The sequence below is a fragment of the Apodemus sylvaticus genome, chromosome 14, assembly GCF_947179515.1.
Source record: "Apodemus sylvaticus chromosome 14, mApoSyl1.1, whole genome shotgun sequence".
Lineage (NCBI taxonomy): Eukaryota > Metazoa > Chordata > Mammalia > Rodentia > Muridae > Apodemus > Apodemus sylvaticus.
Genome location: NC_067485.1, coordinates 7,935,897 through 7,954,161, shown reverse-complemented (window position 1 = coordinate 7,954,161; position 18,265 = coordinate 7,935,897). Strand labels below are relative to the sequence as shown.

At 44.4% G+C, this 18,265-nt stretch overlaps 1 protein-coding gene across 12 annotated transcripts in view; it reads right to left on the bottom strand.

The window, feature by feature from the left end:
- Agtpbp1 (ATP/GTP binding carboxypeptidase 1) overlaps nucleotides 1-18,265 on the bottom strand; it is a 150,544-nt gene that overhangs the window by 100,689 nt on the left and 31,590 nt on the right. For 6 of the 12 annotated variants that reach the window (XR_007973180.1, XM_052156209.1, XM_052156206.1 and 3 more), the window contains exon 2: nucleotides 8,117-8,181. The exons of 3 other annotated variants lie outside the window; for them this stretch is intronic. Coding sequence is in view for 7 of the 9 variants with exons in the window: in XM_052156209.1 (XP_052012169.1) it covers nucleotides 8,117-8,148 (32 nt within the window). In the remaining 2 variants the exon portion in view is untranslated. Of the gene's footprint in view, nucleotides 1-7,984; nucleotides 8,026-8,116; nucleotides 8,182-18,265 lie in introns of those variants that run through there. 3 more of the 12 variants (XR_007973179.1, XM_052156205.1, XM_052156217.1) reach the window with 1 other exon arrangement.

Sequence of the window (18,265 nt, the reverse complement as noted above, 5' to 3'; positions counted from 1 at the left end):
AGTATGGATGCACTCCACCAGCGGTGCCTCAAGCCATCAGGCCCTGTGCTCCACCCCATATGCCTATGAGTACGCACCTGTCCTAGGTGGCCCTCTCTCTGTGCTCACACCACCTGGTTCCTCTTGCCAGGTGCAGTGACCCGTGCCTAAAAACCCAGAACCTGGAAGCTGAGGCGAAAGGATTAACCCAAGTCAAAGCAAGCCTGGACGGCAGGGTGCGTTCCAGGCCACACTGGGTACAGAATAAATGCATTCCAGGCCCACTGGGTACAGAATAAATGCATTCCAGGCCACACTGGGTACAGAATAAAACACAGTCTCAAAAGAATAAAACAAGATAAGCTGCCTCTCATGTACAAGTCAAGTAAGTAAATCCAAGTAAGTACAAGGCTTTTCAGGCAGTAGGAAGTGATCTGCGGGGAAGCAGGGTAGATGGGTTCATGGCTGTCAGAGGAGGAGTGCAAGGGAAGCAGTCTCCAGGAACAACTCCCTAAAGGCACCATCCAAAGGCAATTCTGAACGAAGTAAGATAGTGAACACCTTAAGACTGTGACAGAAGGAAGTCACAACCACCAAAACTCCATGACACGCATATGCATGTGGACTCTGAGGTGGCAAAGTGGCCAGAAGAGCTATGGCAGACTGCAAGAACAGCACTTAGAACGGAGCGTGTACGTGGGAACAGGCAAGGAAGACTGCCACTCAGCGCCAGGAAGCCACTCCAAGGACTGCGGTTTTCCATTTCTTTTTAATTGGGTTGAGTTTTGGTATTCACTTTCCTTTAATGTATTCTCTTTCCTTTAAAGCTCTCTTTTGAGAAACAACTCCACAGAGTGTCTACTGACCTCACACAGCACACAGCATGCGTGCACCTCACCTGCACCCCCACACATCAGACACACAATAACAACTGTAAATCTCTCCAGCTGGTATGCTGGAATTGTGTCTTATCTGTGAGTAAAAATAGCTGCCTGGAAGAGTTGTAATAGCAAATTATCTAGATGGGGCTGTCCTGTGGCCATGCATGTATCTTGATATAGGAGGACCTAACCAATCGTGGGTGGCACCAATTCATGTGCTGGGTCCTGAGCTCTCTAAGAATAAAGAAAGTTAGCTGAACAGAAGCAAGTAAATGGGCAGGCAGCTGCTGTGTGACTCCCTGCAATTATGGGATGTAACCTGGAACTTAAGCTAAGATAAACTCTGTCCACTATGTTGCTTTTTATCAGGATATTTTATTGCAGCTACAGAAATGAAACTGAGCCAGTGTCCAAACAAAGAGAATCAGATACTGTGACCAGTCCCGTGACTGCCACACTAGAGAAGACCATAAATCTAAGTTCTAGCCAAGTGAGTCGTGGGCACCCAGGAGACAGGCAACTTAGCTATATCCTTTCCCAAAGAACAGAGACAATACTTAAGAGACAGGAGCAACACAGCAGGACAAGAAGACCCACTCTGGCCCTTAAGCATGACAGTGGCACATCTGAACCTGTGCTCTCACTTCATTTGGATCTCCATCAGCTCAGCCGAGACATGACGCCACACAGTGCTTTATCAGCGACACTTACTCTTCCTATAAATCCAACAGTTGTATGATTATTCGGGACTTTCTGACATTTATTTGTCGAGGAGGTCAGAAGACAACTTGAAGCAATTGGTTCTATCCTTCCCCTATGTGGATCCCCAGGTTCAAACTCAGGCTGTCAACCTTGCTGCCAACTACTGTTACACACTGACCCATCTCACCAGCCTAATGCTTATATATAACTACATCCATTACAGAGCAGTAAAATGACACACAGTAATAAAAAAAAAAAAACCTTAATAGAACACAAAAACCAGATCAGATTAACAGCAAAGATAATCTCCTCTCCACTGTAACCCTCTTAAACACATGTCAGCCCTGAAGAGTGATCTACATTCCAGATGCCACCATTTATCTACCATTTATCTACCAGTCAACCAAGGTTAAGGAATTTAATTCCTTTGGAGAACTGTTACTACTTCCAAAGGCAGGTGTCTAATGCTTTTCTTTCCACACTCAAGATATTCTGCAACCTCAATTTCCATTTCCTCCCACAGCATAGACTTTACTACCCACTGCCTCTGTCAGCACACAGCCAGGCAGAGCCAGACCCTTCAAGAGTCGATGTATTCAATCAAGCTGCTTCCTGAACACTGGCTGAAAATGTTCTCCACAAGCAAGATAGGACCTACCTACATACCAGTCATCTGTGTGTGCATCTTGGTGTCCTTCCAGTTCTCTGAAGCCTGCCACCACCACCAGGCAGCGTCAGAGGTGAGCACCAGCGCCCAGTGGCTCTTCCTCAATAACCTTGACCTCAAGGGGTGAGGCAGCATGTCCTGCCACAAGCACCTCTGAGCAGCAGAGCCCTCGAGGCTTCACTCAAGGCAAGCCAGCTTCCTGGCAAACTGTCAGTGCAGGCATTGTGGTGGTGACAGCCAACCTACTGCCCCCAGCCTCTCACTGCTACTGTGCTCCTGGAGAAGAACCCCACAGAGCCCTCGAATGAGGACCCCGAAGGACAGGGAGATGAGTGTGGCTCCACGGAGACGTCCGTCGTGATTCACAAGCTTCCGCCCTGGAGCCGTCCTGGCGCTGCACCCCTTTCCCCATTTGCCATTCTTTCGTGGGTATGTATATGTACGTCTTAAGTGGCAGTCGTTTTCACAGCCTCCCATTTCCTCAACAAGGCTACCCTCGTACCATCATGCCACTAAGGTTCATTAGTGGGAGGCTATTTTCAAGGGCACAGGCAATTTATGAGTGGCTGGCTATACCACTGAAGAAAATCAGACTCTTCTTCAGCCACCCTTAACTGCCACTAGCTCCTTGGAGATAGCAGGACCTGCAGTTCTTTCCCCGTAAGTGACAAGTGACAGAACGCTGAGAGCCCAATCCTACCGAGTCCTGTGCAGATAAGAGCTGTGGTGAGCTCTTGAGTACGACAGCTGTGCCATGTACAAAGGCTCAGCCTGTGCACCCCTCGTTTATGATGTTCCTCGAGTCTCGGAGAGGGAGATGCGGGGTCCCACTGGAGCTGAGGATGCCACTGCTACCCCCTCTCGATGCCCTGGCTAGTTAAGCTGGCTGAGTGTAGCACTGATCTCAAATGTGACCGGAGCTGGAAGCACTATACTCTCACCTTCACTGCTGACTGTGGTAGAGCACACCACACTGCCGGCTGGCTGCCATCCACTCAAGAACATGGTCAGAATATGGTCAAATGAAAACATGAAAGTGTGATTGTTAGTTCAAAAGCAAATGAACTACTCAAAATTGTGCTTCTTTTCTTTAATCATAATGGAACACAGAGCATGGTCTTCCAGGATTCATTCATCAAGACTGGACCGTCTTGCCTTGTTTATTTAAAGAGCTGCTCCAACTCTGGGCGTGGCTCAGTTGGGGGCCTAACATGCTAACCTAACATGACCTTAGATGCTAAGGCCCAGCCTCCCAGTCTCATGAAACCAGTTTGGTGGTGCACACCTACGAACATAGCAGCACACCTAGGGACCTAGGGAGTAGAAGCAGGAGGGTCAGAGGTTCAAGGTCACCACTGGCTGACTTTGACCACCTGAGACAGGAAGGTCAGAGGTTCAAGGTCACCACTGGGCAGCTTTGGCATTCTAAGACTGTTTAATCTTTATTCTGTATACAAATTATATCTATTTCCTATTAAATATCTTCAAAGTTTTAAACAAAACAGCCTCAAGGTTTTTAATGAAGACTGCCTTGTAGCAACTACAGGAACCAGGGAAGCATAAAAGGTCAGAGGGGAACACAAGAAGGGGCACCGTGGTCACTGGAAGGGAGAAATGAAGAAAATAGGAAAGGGCTTTAAGTACAGAAAGGAAGGCAGTCAACCCAGAAAGAAAGAGCGCAGGATGAGAGGAAATAATACTAACATCCAGAAAACCCACAGAGAATTGTAACATTGTTATATATTTATCTATGTTTACAACCTTAAATACAATTTTTCCATGTGTGATGACAACGTTCTTCCCCAAGAAACACAGACTATCTACTCTAAGTCCTCCTGTCAGGCATGAGAGGCCTCTGGAGCTGTCAGTCAGGGCCGTCCAAGAGACTCCAGAGCAGCATGCTCTCGCCACTGCCCTCGGTTGCCTCCCAGGGGTGATAGGTGAGTCCCCATTGCTGACGACACACTACACTTTAGATACAGGGCCCAAAGGATCTGAGCTGGATCTGACCTGAAAACCCCTCCCTGAGGACTATGTCTCAAGGTACCAGAAGGATTCACACAAGCGTCCTAGGGAAGACAGAAGCCAACAGTCACAACAGCAACCCCCATGTCACTGAAAATCCTACGTCTGAGATGAGGCACTCTCGTGGTGACCCACAGCTCTCTAATTGGACTTAAGGTTCTTTTTAACAAGGGGGAAGTCGTGCCTGGTATGGAAATGTACAGAGTACTCAGAGACAGTGAGGTCATCCCTCCTCATTTTACTAAGCCGCTTAACAACTAAGCACATGCTAAGAACTTACCCTCATGCCTGAGGGTCTCTCCTCCCTCATCACAGACTTCATTTTCAACAGATAAGACCATTCCAGTGAGCCACATCTGATCAGAACCAACCAAGGCATCTACAACCCAATTCCTGCCCCCAGACTCAGGCACTGTGGGAAGGAGGTGGAGTGACTCCAGCAGCAGAACAGGCCATCTACTGCGAGGTCCTGTCTTCTATAAACGGCAGAGAAGCCATCTGACACCCATGAGAGCTCATAGACATGGCTGCCTGAACAAGGCCTGAGGAAGGATACCACCAACAGGCCTTCGGCAGGGATCTCACGGGGCTCCAACCCTAGACAAGGAACTACAGGCAACCGAGATTGCTGAGAGCGGGAGACACAGCCTTCCCCTGGAAGAACCCCTCAACTGGCTATCCAATCCCAAGTGGTCAGCCCTGAAAATGTATATTGACAAGTAATATTATATGGCCTAAGCAGGCTATGTTTGTATATTTAGGAATATATGTCAACAAATAAAAAGAAGGCATGAATTTGAGAGAGAATATGGGGTGTTCATTACATGTAAGAAGTTGGAGGGAGGAATGGAAAGAGGAAAAAGTATGTACTTGTACTATAATTTCAAAAGTAAAATGTATTTTAAAATAACAGAAGAAAAAGAACAGTTACTTGAAGAAAAAGTATTAAAACTAAAAGCAAAACAATGAAGGAATGAGGGCTGGCTCGGTGGTTAAAGAATACCACCTGCTCTGCAAGAGGACCTGGGTTCGTGTACTGGCTAGTTTTATGTGTCAACTTGACACAGGCTGGAGTTATCACAGAGAAAGGAGCTTCAGTTGGGAAGTGCCTCCATGAGATCCAGCTGGGGGGCATTTTCTCAATTAGTGATCAAGTGGGGAGGGCCCCTTGTGGGTGGTACCATCCCTGGGCTGTAGTCTTGGGTTCTATAAGAAAGCAGGCTGAGCAAGCCAGGGGAAGCAAGCCAGTAAGGAATATCCCTCCATGGCCTCTGCATCAGCTCCTGCTTCCTGACCTGCTTGAGTCCCAGTCCTGACTTCCTTTAGTGATGAACTGCAATGTGGAAGTGTAAGCTCAATAAACCCTTTCCTCCCCAACTTGTTTCTTGGTCATGATGTTTGTGCAGGAATAGAAACCCTGACTAAGACAGTTCGCTTCCCAGAGTCCACAGAACTGCTCACAACTGTCTATAACTACAGCTCAGGAGACCATCAGGAATCACAAGGTACAGATACATATATAGATACATACATACAGACAGACACTCACATAAGAGTTAAGTAAACTAATGAATATATATGTGTGTATATGTATAAAGTTATTTATATATACATATATATGAATATGTGAGCGAAAAAGAAAGAGAAACTATTAACTAGAGAAACTATTAAACTAATTGTTTAAACGTCAGAGTAGCTATATTAACATCTAACAAATAGACTTAAGAAAAAACTACAACAAGGAATAAAAGGCATTTTGTAATGATCAATTCCTTGATAGATCTTAAATGTCATAATACATTCAAAAATTATGAAGCAAGATTTACAGAACATAAAACAAAGCATATGAATATTGGGAGTGATCCCAATATTCAACAGACAGACAGACAGACAGACAGACGGGAGAGAGGGAGTAATGAAGCATCCAGGAGACTGGCTGTTCACAGAGTGCCCAACAGCAGGATGCGCATTTAAGTTCCCCAGCAGCACAGACTGACCAGGCTGCCCAAGAAAGCACAGTCAAAGGCTTCAGTGCATCCTCCAGCCTGGGCCTGCGGCTCAAACATGCCTACACCCAACACACAAACATGTACACACATGTGCACAATAATGTCTGTATGTAGACTCACTTCTGGTCATGAAGTAAATCATAAGAGGAGAGAATCCACAAAAGCCTCTGGGGATATGGAAAGTACAAACTATATTTCCTATGAAAACTGATGTGGTTTTGACATGATTCAAAGAAAAAAAAAACAATTAAAAACAACCCCTGAGACTGTTACTTTACTCATTCAGACCTTTGGAGGATACATTTTGAATTCTCAATCTCATTATGCTACACACACATTCTAGGACCTACCTCACACCCATTTCTGTGCACCTGCAACTTCCTCACGTAAGCTCCCGCCTCAGATGAACCTCTAGACTGCTTGTAATGTAATACCTAACACAGTGTAACTCACATCTGAGTCTTCATCAGTCTCCAGTTAGGAAACAATGACCAGGTCTGCACACGCTCAGTGCAGACACCAACGGCCCCGAGTCCGAGTCTAGAAGCTGCAGGTCAGAACCTCATCCTCTCAGTTCACCTCAGAGCAAGACGAGCAGTGGCCTGGGCTGAAGAGGTGATGCGTCTGTGGACTCATGATTTACATCATTTGGACCCAGGGTCAATGCTACTTTAGAAAACTGTGGTAATGGGAGCCTAACCCTAACTGGAGACAGGGACAGCTTATCTATCCATTGGATGATAGTTGCTGGGTAAGTTTTCACAGGTGTGTTATCTAAGCCTTCTACAGCAGCAGCCAGCTCTCCTCTACTACAGGTTCTAAGAACAGTGACATCCCACCACATTCCTGGGGCCAGGCACACTTCAGCTGTTTGCCAGGTGTTTCTCCCACAGCAATGCAAGAAGTAATGCAGTAAGTACTGATAGAAGTTATAAATTGATTTATAATGACTAGCCAGCCTAAGACAACAAACAAAAAATGTCTAGTATAACTTATTTCAGGAAGTAAAAACAAGCTGACATAAGAAACCTGAGCTTTACAAACTGTATGAATATGGTTCTAGAAATTTTATATATATAATATATATATATATATATTATATATATATATATATATCCCTGACTAGCTTCCTGTAGAAACTACAGAGTTAGTGAAAAATACGATTTATGGTGGTACAATTGTGTTAAAATAACTAGAGACCTAATGATTTAAGAAGTAAACATCTAGTAAGTTGTACGTTTTCCCATGACACATTAACTATAAAAGCAAAACCACGTACATGAAAACATAAACCATGACACTGCCAGCAAACCAGAAGCCTTGACTGCTATCCATGCTGTCGAGGTGTCAGTTACTCTCAGCTAGGTGACACTCTGCCGCTGACACATGTTCACATTAAAGTCATCTTACCCAGGAGAATACAGGCACAACAGAGCTAATGTTTCAAGACTGCACAGCTAATCTACAATGAGTCAGGTTTTCTGATTTTTAACTGTAAAAAACAAAACCAACAGGAATGGCATAATGAGCTTCCTAAATCACGCCGCTCCAACACATCTATGTGTGGCCAGTCCCAGGGCTGCACTGTGGATTCCTGCACAGCACACACTGGCATCCGCACACAGTGAGGCTGCGGTACTTTCTCTCTCCCACACACACCAGCATCCACACACACCGGCATCCGCACACACCGGCATCCGCACACAGTGAGGCTGTGGTACCTTCTCTCTCCCACACACACCGGCATCCACACACACAGGCATCCGCACACAGTAAGGCTGTGGTACCTTCTCTCTCCCACACACACCAGCATCCACACACACCGGCATCCGCACACAGCGAGGCTGTGGTACCTTCTCTCTCCCACCACTTTTAGCTTGCTCATCTTGAGTTACTTCATTCCAGCATTGCAGATAATCTGAAAGAAAAATGTTAATACTATCAGGCGCCTAACACAGTTCTGGTTTTCATGCATTAAGGGTTAAAAAACCATGCAATGGAGATTATGACACTGGGAAACAAGTAGATCTACACAGTCGAGTCCACCAGGACAGTCTGCCATAGATAATATTAAATATCCAAAAGCAGCACGGAAAGTTTTATCAAAATTCTAGAGCTACAAAAATGCAGAAAGCAAACATGTCATGGACTGCAGTGGTAGTCTGAATAAAGTGTCCCACAGGCTCGTGCATTTCAACACTTGCTCCCCAGTTTTGGCACCGTCTGGGGAGATTACAGAACCTTCTGGTGGTGCAGCCTTGCTGGTGGAGTTATGTAAAAGAGAGGGCAATTAGATCCTTGCCTACTTCCTGTTTCATGTTCCCTCTACCCCTCCCCCTGAGTCTCCCCTCACCCCCTGCGTATGGATGAAAATCTAACCAGCCAGCTTCCGGCTTTGACTCCCTGACATGCCTTCCCTACCATGAAAGATTTTGGACACCTCCAGGAGCATGTGGAACCCAATGGAACCCTCTGGAACTGTAAGTGAAAATAAGCTTCCTTAAGTTGGTGTGTGTGTGTGTGTGTGTGTGTGTGTGTGTGTGTGTGTGTGTGTGTCTGTGTCTGTGTCTGTGATATGGCTTTATTGCTTCTACTGAAAAGTAGCTCATACAATCAGTATTTGGGCTTCTTCTGAGATAGTGTTGCTATGCCTCATTAATTCTCAAGGCAAGCAGAGCTTCTCACGATAAGCTTGCTGACCACGGTTCACAGCACCGGGCTGGTAAATGCACTTCTATATGAGAACATGTTTAATGAAAACAAGTCATTCAAACACAGTAAAGGGCTTGCCAAGCATAACCTTAGGTAATGCTCTCATTTTCATAAACTTCTTATTACATAATGTAAACAACTTTTCACCCTGACATGCAATTTTTTAATTTTCAGATTGTACTTTAAAACTAGTTAACAATAAATAAATAAATATCCTGGATAGCTTTTGACTTTATATATCAATGCTTAGTGAAACCCAATTTAGTCACATCACTAAAAAACAAAACAATCACATTTGTTACATATTTAGTAATACTATATTTCAAAGAAAACATGCAAAAAGTAAGATTTTAATGTTTTATTTAAAAGATACAAATTATGTCTTCAATCTCTGTTAAAAATGTATTATATGCATATATATTTATGATGTAAAAAACCATGTGGACTGTTCTTAAGTTCATTGACAAGTTTGAAATTGCACTTTTTTCCTTTAGTTATTTCTCTAGGTTGTTAACTACATGAAGTCAATTTCCAAGATAAATAAACATTACACACACAAAGGCGGGAGAAAACCTCACAGAGCTCTCTCCTATCACTGGCCTAAGCAGAGGCTGTTCTGGCCAGCCTAAAGCTAGACACAGAGACATGACCCATATCCCAGCACTCAGGAGACAGACATTGTATGCTGTTCAAGACTCTGTGCTATAGAGGTCAGCCTAAGGTAGCAGACCTTGTCTCAAACCCACAGAAACCACCCAGGGCTGGAGGGTGTGGTTCAGCTAACTCCAGGCAGAGCCTGCACCGCCCTGGATAACCAGGAGAACCTGCTATCCCAGCACTCAGCATGTATAGATCGGAGGACCCTGCCTCTAACGCAAGCACGCAAAGTGTACCTTAAAACTGTTAGCAGCATACCCAATGAACAGCCAATCACATTCTGATTTCTGTTTCCTGCAAGGAAGTCCCCACAGAGCAGGGCCTGGACTCCCCCCTCCTGGCTCACCCAAGAGCTGGAATTCTCGTATGCATTCCACACCTCAGCCTTACAGTGAACCTGGGCTCGAGAGGGGCTCCACAAAGAGGCATCAGAAAGACTGTAACAGACAGAACTGTGGATAATATCAAAGAAACTACTTTTTCCCCCCCAACACAACAGGGCAGTTGTACACGTGAGCTCACAACCATTGTGACAGCAGACACAAGACCTGTACATGCTCCAAACAGACAGAACAAGTAGACAGTGCAATTAGGCATAAATCCCCCCACCCCCCGCTAGCTATGTCTCTAATGGCATTTGACAGCCACTGGGTGAGGGAGAGTCCTTTGTCTTTAATGCTGTGACACCTCGTAGGTCAATCACATGCCATGAGGGAACGATTCCATGCTGCTTTCTGCAATCCCACTCCTTTGCCACATCTACCAACACAGGTCTCGTCATTATCACTAAGCACAACTGGTAATTACCAGTCAACTTACTTGTCCCTCACAGCTCATGACACAGGATAAGGCCCTCACGGAAACACTCTACCACACTCTGGCCTTCTGCCCAGCCTTTCCTGGAAGCACAGGACTTGGGTGTTTCTGCCCTCTTCCAACTCCAGACTTGGTAATGTCACCTGACTTCAGAGATAAACATCTCACTTGACATTACAGTCAGACAACAAATCCACCAACCTTCTTCCCACCTCTGCCTGCCGTAAACTACCAGACTCATCCAACTGCTACACCCCTGGACCGTGACTCTGTGCGAGCGTGAAAGGCAGCCTGGTTTCTGGTTGAGCTAAGTTTGAAACTTCGATGACCCTGCAGGGGATTCGAATTCCCCACAGAGGATTACTCTGCAAGGAACAGGAACTGTAGGCGTTTTGCCACGCTCCTGGACACCAGGCCCCTGACATGAGGCCACAGCTCTCCATAGGTCTGTAGCCATCAGTCACATAAGGGCAACGCCCCAAGCCCCTCCAAAGGTAAATAAATGTGACCTATAGCCTCAAGACAGATCTCCACTTTAATGAGGCACCTAAAGGTCTGAAGGGCTTAGCCAATAAACTCCCCTTCCCAGACACTCCTCCCTGAAAAAGGTATTTAACCTCAGGCCTGCCCTGAGAAAGTGGGGTACAGATACTCATCTCCACTCTCCGCCATGACAATAAATGCTTTAAAACCATGGACTATCTCTTTCCATCAGGATCTGCTGTGGGGAGCAATGGAACAGGACTTCTCTCATCTAAAGAGTCTAGTCTCCCGAAGAAGGCCTCTCATCACTCCCAGCCATGGGCTACACCAAGCCAAGCCACCCACTGAGCAAGTCAAGGACTCTCCTCCATGCAAGACCCAGCCAGAGCTCCCCTCTTTCCCCCTTCAGCCCCAGGCTAGATCCAGGGGTAGGGACACTCCATTCTCAGCTCTTCCGAGGCTTCCAGGGGTGCCTGGGTGCCCAAGAGTCCGAGAACCTGATGTCCCCAGCCTCCGTGCAGGTCCAGGGCCCCTAAGCCAACTCCAGGAGTCCCCGGGGACCTCAGAATGTACTCCCCCACCCCCAGAGCAGGGTCCCAAGGCTTCCCATTGCCCGATGCCCACCTAACACCTGCATGGGGTGAGCACAGTCAAAACTTCCCTCGAGCCGCCTGGGACGTCCAAGCCCTGGACGGACACGAGCCACCTTCTAACACACATGACAACACCCTTTTCCCCTCTCCATATCCTTTTCCTATATCCAGTTCGCAGGAAAGTTGAGGTCATTCTGCAGAGGACACATAAGATGGCTCCATACATAAAGGCATCTGCAACCAAGCCTGATAACCTGAGTCTACCGTCAGGGTCACATGGTAGGAAGAGAGTTGATTTCAGTTGTCCTCTGACCTATGTATAGTGTAGAGAACATGTTCGCAAATAATAACATCCAAATTCCAATCATCCCAAGTCCTGCTGTCACTAGTGTCCTTTCTACATTCCAGCTACAGTTTATTCTCAATACCACACCCTGAAGGGATGTTTCCAAAACCCTGGAAGAGAACACCCACCCCAGGAAGCTTGTGGACACTCAGTCCAAAGCTCTACACAACTTACTGCTTCAAGGACACCAAAGTGCCTAAGGGAATATTCCCAGCCTTTTCCTTCCCTGCTTCTTCCCCTACACACAACTCCACGCACAGCAGGAACGTTGGCTGAGAGCTGTCTGGCTCTCCACCACACCAGGCTCAGTCTTACCACAGTACTCTTGCTCACACTGTTCCTCCCACCACACAGCGCACAGTTGTTTGCTCAGAGCCACTTGGTTCTCAGTAGAGCCCATCTCAAGGGTCCCACTTAAGACCACCAGCCATCTAGACCCGAGGATACACAGGGTCCCTGCCTGCTGTTTTTAGAACACATTCTGTCCTCTAAAGCACACTGATTCTCAAGAGTAAGCAAAGGCTAGGCCAAACCTGATAGCTTGCCCTTATAAACCAGCACTGGGAAGGCTGAAATAGGACAAATACTATGAGTTCAAGACCAATCTAGGTTACATAGTGAGGTCCAGCCCACCACCCCCCCTTACCCCAACACACATACAGCAAATAAACAGCATGTTGCTATGGTCTGAACCACCACTGTGATAGCAAGGGAAACAGTGCTCTGAAAAAAACTAGGTCATGAGGTTAAAGTCCCTCAACTACAGTAGTTAGTATCCTTAATATACATACATACAGACAGACAGACATATGTATATTAAATATATAACTAATATGCTTATATATTTAATTACATATTTTAAGATACATAGTGTATATAATTTTAAAATATAAACTAGATAGCTTGTCCATTCACCAATTATAGAAACTGCCAATGCCTTGTGAATTTCCCAGTGTCTAAACTATAAGCAAAAATGTATGTTGGTTAAAAGCGACCCAGTTTATGGGAGTTTGTTAGAGAAGCCCAAATGGAATATCAATTTATTTTTACTTTAAAACTTTTCAATTAGCATGCCCAACATTAGGTTAGTCTGGCATTTTCAACCAAACTTTGCTTTTGTTGACTCTCTTCCCTGCCCTTTCTCCCCAACTCACTGAGCACACCCCTTGAACTTTCCACAGCCTCTTCCCTCCTACCTATGTGTCTTAGTGCCTGCCTGCCTCCCTCGCCTCCTCAGCACCCACCTCATTGTCATCTCCTTTCTAGTTGCATGGCCTATGCCTACACGTAAATACACACACACACAATAAGCTAATGTTTCCATATGTAAAAGAACATGCTATCTTTGCCCTTCTGAGTTTTGGGTTATCACAATACATTGCAGATATGGGACTAAAGAAATGGCTCAGTGGTTAAGACAACTTGCTCTTTTTAGAAGACCTGAGTTCAGTTCTCAGCACACAATTATCCATACTCCAGTTCAAGGATCCAACATTGACCTGACACACACATGGTATGCATACATATTTGCAGGCAAAAACTCATACACATAAATATTTGAGGAGTTCATTTTCCATATCCCATTTTATCTCCACCCAGATATTAGGCCACGAGCCACTTGCTAAGGTGCTTTGCTTTCACAGCTAATCTGCCTGTCTGAGTCCCTTCAAATGACACAGCTGGAGGAAAGCAGCCTTGTCTCTGCCCTTTGTTATCAGTATTTGTACAACTCTCAGAATGTGTGTTCACATGGCAAAAAGCTCACTGCAAGTTTGCACATAATTTCAGTCATATATTGAATAAGAAGTTATAACAGAAAATGCCTACATGCATATACTACTAGCTCACAGGGTCATGGAAAGTTTAAAACTGTAACTAAGCCCTCCTTGAAGTTTTGTATAGATAACCCAGTCAATATCTTATGGCTTTTACTTCTGCTGAAGATTTCTGTAACCCCTAGGAATGTGCCCTACGGTTTAGAAGTCTATTGTTAGCCATGTGGTGGTGGTGCACGCCTGTAATCCCAGCACTCTGGGAGGCAGAAGCAGGCGGATTTCTGAGTTCGAGGCCAGCCTGGTCTACAGACTGAGTTTCAGGACAGCCAGGGCTACACAGAGAAACCCTGTCTCAAAAAAAAAAAAAAAAAAAAAAAAAAAAAAAAAAAAAAAAAAAAAAAAGAAGTCTGTTGTTATCTCAGAAGCAATTAAGCAGTTCTGTTACAAAAAGAGTTGTTATCTGCAGGTGTTGCCATTCTGAACAAAAGATGGTAACCCTAGTATGCTGGATGTTTCTGCAGAAGAAATTCTGTTTTTGCATACTATCTGAGTATGGGGTCTACCTTAAGCAAATTTTGAACCCTTATATATTAAGAACTATTTAGATACTTTCTAGATCCATCCATTTCCTTCACATTTCATTTTTAGTTTTACAGGTGAACAATTTCCTTATCTGTTCATCTGCTAATGGCCATTTAGCTGATTCCGTTTTCCTGCTACTGTGAATAACAAGGATACGCAGGTCTGTCCGTGCTTATTCCCAGGAGAGGTGTATCTTGGTCATAGAACAGTCCATTTTTAATCATGAAAAAATATCTATTTATTTCCATAATGGGGGTGGTAGTTTACACTCCCATCAGCAGTGAATAAGAATTCCTCTTTCAAAACTCATAGCCCTGAGTGCCTCCAAAAAGAAAATGGAGAGAGCATACATTACCAACTTAATGACACACCTGAAAGCCCTAGAACAAAAAGAAGCTATTTCACCCAGGAGGAGTAGAAGGCAGGAAATCATCAAACTCAGGGCCGAAATCAATCAAGTAGAAACAAAGAGAACCATACAAAAAATCAACAAAACCAGGAGCTGGTTCTTTGAGAAAATCAACAAGATAGATAAACCCTTAGCCAGACTGACCAAAGGGCACAGAGAAAGTATCCAAATTAACAAACTTAGAAATGAAAAGGGAGACATAACAACGGAAACTGAGGAAATCCAAAAAATCATCAGATCCTACTACAAGAGCCTGTACTCAACACAACTGGAGAATCTGGAGGAAATGGACAATTTCCTTGACAGATACCAAATACCAAAATTAAATCAGGACCAACTAGACCATCTAAACAGTCCCATAAAGCCTAAAGAAATAGAAGGAGTCATAGAAAGTCTTCCAACCAAAAAAAGCACAGGACCAGATGGTTTCAGTGCAGAATTCTACCAGACCTTCAAAGAAGAGTTAACACCAATACTCTTCAAACTATTCCACAAAATAGAAACAGAAGGAACACTACCCAATTCCTTCTACGAAGCCACAATTACGCTGATACCAAAGCCACACAAAGATCCAACAAAGAAAGAGAACTTCAGACCAATTTCCCTTATGAACATCGATGCAAAAATACTCAATAAAATTCTTGCCAACCGAATCCAAGAACACATCAAAACGATCATCCACCATGATCAAGTAGGCTTTATCCCGGGAATGCAGGGTTGGTTCAATATACGGAAATCCATCAATACAATCCACTACATAAACAAACTCAAAGAACAAAACCACATGGTCATTTCATTGGATGCTGAAAAAGCATTTGACAAAATTCAGCATCCTTTCATGCTTAAAGTCTTGGAGAGAACAGGAATTCAAGGCCCATACCTAAACATAGTAAAAGCAATATACAGCAAACCGGTAGCCAGCATCAAACTAAACGGAGAGAAACTTGAAGCAATCCCACTGAAATCAGGGACCAGACAAGGCTGCCCCCTTTCTCCTTATCTTTTCAATATTGTACTTGAGGTACTAGCTCGGGCAATTCGACAACATAAGGAGGTCAAAGGGATACAAATTAGAAAGGAGGAAGTCAAACTATCATTATTTGCAGACGACATGATCGTCTACCTAAGTGACCCAAAGAACTCCACTAGAGAGCTCCTACAGCTGATAAACAACTTCAGCAAAGTGGCAGGTTACAAAATCAACTCAAGCAAATCAGTGGCCTTCCTATACTCAAAGGATAAGCAGGCTGAGAAAGAAATTAGGGAAATGACCCCCTTCACAATAGCCACAAACAGTATAAAGTATCTTGGGGTGACTCTTACCAAACATGCGAAAGATCTGTATGACAAGAACTTCAAAACTCTGAAGAAGGAAATGGAAGAAGACCTCAAAAAATGGGAAAACCTCCCATGCTCATGGATCGGTAGAATCAATATAGTTAAAATGGCCATTTTGCCTAAAGCACTATACAGATTCAATACAATACCCATCAAAATCCCAACTCAATTCTTCACAGAGTTAGAAAGAGCAATTATCAAATTCATCTGGAACAACAAAAAACCCAGGATAGCTAAAACTATTCTCAGCAACAAAAGAAAATCTGGGGGAATCAGTATCCCTGACCTCAAGCAATACTACAGAGCAATAGTGTTAAAAACTGCATGGTATTGGTACAGTGACAGGCAGGAGGATCAATGGAACAGGATTGAAGATCCAGAAATGAACCCACACACCTATGGCCACTTGATCCTTGACAAAGAGGCTGAAAACATCCAATGGAAAAAAGATAGCCTTTTCAACAAATGGTGCTGGTTCAACTGGAGGTCAGCATGCAGAAGAATGCGAATTGATCCATCCTTGTCTCCTTGTACTAAGCTCAAATCCAAATGGATCAAGGACCTCCACATAAAGCCAGACACTCTGAAGCTAATAGAAAAGAAACTGGGGAAGACCCTTGAGGACATCGGTACAGGGAGAAAGTTTCTGAACAGAACACCAATAGCGTATGCTCTAAGAGCAAGAATTGACAAATGGGACCTCATAAGGTTACAGAGTTTCTGTAAGGCAAAGGACACCATCAAGAGGACAGATCGGCAACCAACAAATTGGGAAAAGATCTTCACCAATCCTACATCAGATAGAGGGCTAATATCCAATATATATAAAGAACTCAAGAAGTTAGACTCCAGAAAACCGAACAACCCTATTAAAAAATGGGGTACAGAGTTAAACAAAGAATTCTCACCTGAAGAACTTCGGATGGCGGAGAAGCATCTTAAAAAATGCTCAACTTCATTAGTCATTAGGGAAATGCAAATCAAAACAACCCTAAGATTTCATCTTACACCAGTCAGAATGGCTAAGATTAAAAATTCAGGAGACAGCAGGTGTTGGAGAGGGTGTGGAGAAAGAGGAACACTCCTCCACTGCTGGTGGGGTTGCAAATTGGTACAACCACTCTGGAAAGCAGTCTGGCGGTTCCTCCGAAAACTGGGCACCTCACTTCCAGAAGATCCTGCTATACCACTCCTGGGCATATACCCAGAGGATTCCCCACCATGTAATAAGGATACATGCTCTACTATGTTCATAGCAGCCCTATTTATAATTGTCAGATGCTGGAAAGAACCCAGGTATCCCTCAACAGAAGAGTGGATACAAAAAATGTGGTATATCTACACAATGGAGTACTATTCAGCCATTAGAAACAATGAATTCATGAAATTCTTAGGCAAATGGATGGAGCTAGAGAACATCATACTAAGTGAGGTAACCCAGACTCAAAAGGTGAATCATGGTATGCACTCACTAATAAGTGGTTATTAACCTAGAAAACTGGAATACCCAAAACATAATCCACACATCAAATGAGATACAAGAAGAAAGCAGGAGTGGTCCCTGGTTCTGGAAAGACTCAGTGAAACAGTATTTGGCAAAACCAGAACGGGGAACTGGGAAGGGGTGGGAGGGAGGACAGGGGAAGAGAAGGGGGCTTACGGGACTTTCGGGGAGGGGGGGGGCTAGAAAAGGGGAAATCATTTGAAATGTAAATAAATTATATCGAATAAAAAAAAAAAAAAAGAATTCCTCTTTCCACACATCCTCACCAGCATTTCTTGTCCATTTTCTTTTTAAAACATTATTCCTCTGGAGCTAGAGAGCTGGCTCAGCAGTTAACAGTACTGGGTTGCCCTTCGAGAGAACCAGGATGAAGCCTAACAACCAACTGCAATTCCAGTTCCTGGGATTCTGGGGCCCTCTCTGGCTTTGGGAGGCTCCTACAAGCTCTTGCATGTACATGATACACAGACATACATGCAGGCTAAACAGACACACACATAAAAATAAAACCTGCCTTTTAAAAACTAAACGTTTGCTTATGTTGGAGAGGAGCCCGGCAGAGCAAGCACGTGGATGGCAGAAGACAGCTTTGAGAAATGAATCTCTCCTTCCATTGTGCATTCTCAGGATCAAACTCAGACCTTCAGACTTAGCAAAAGCCTCCGTACCTACCAAGCAACTTTCCAGCCCGGTGTCTCTTTTCTTGATGATGGCTATTCTGTCTGGAGTGAGATGAAATCTCAAAGTGAACATTAGGTTCTTTTTTACATACGTGTGTATGTGGTGT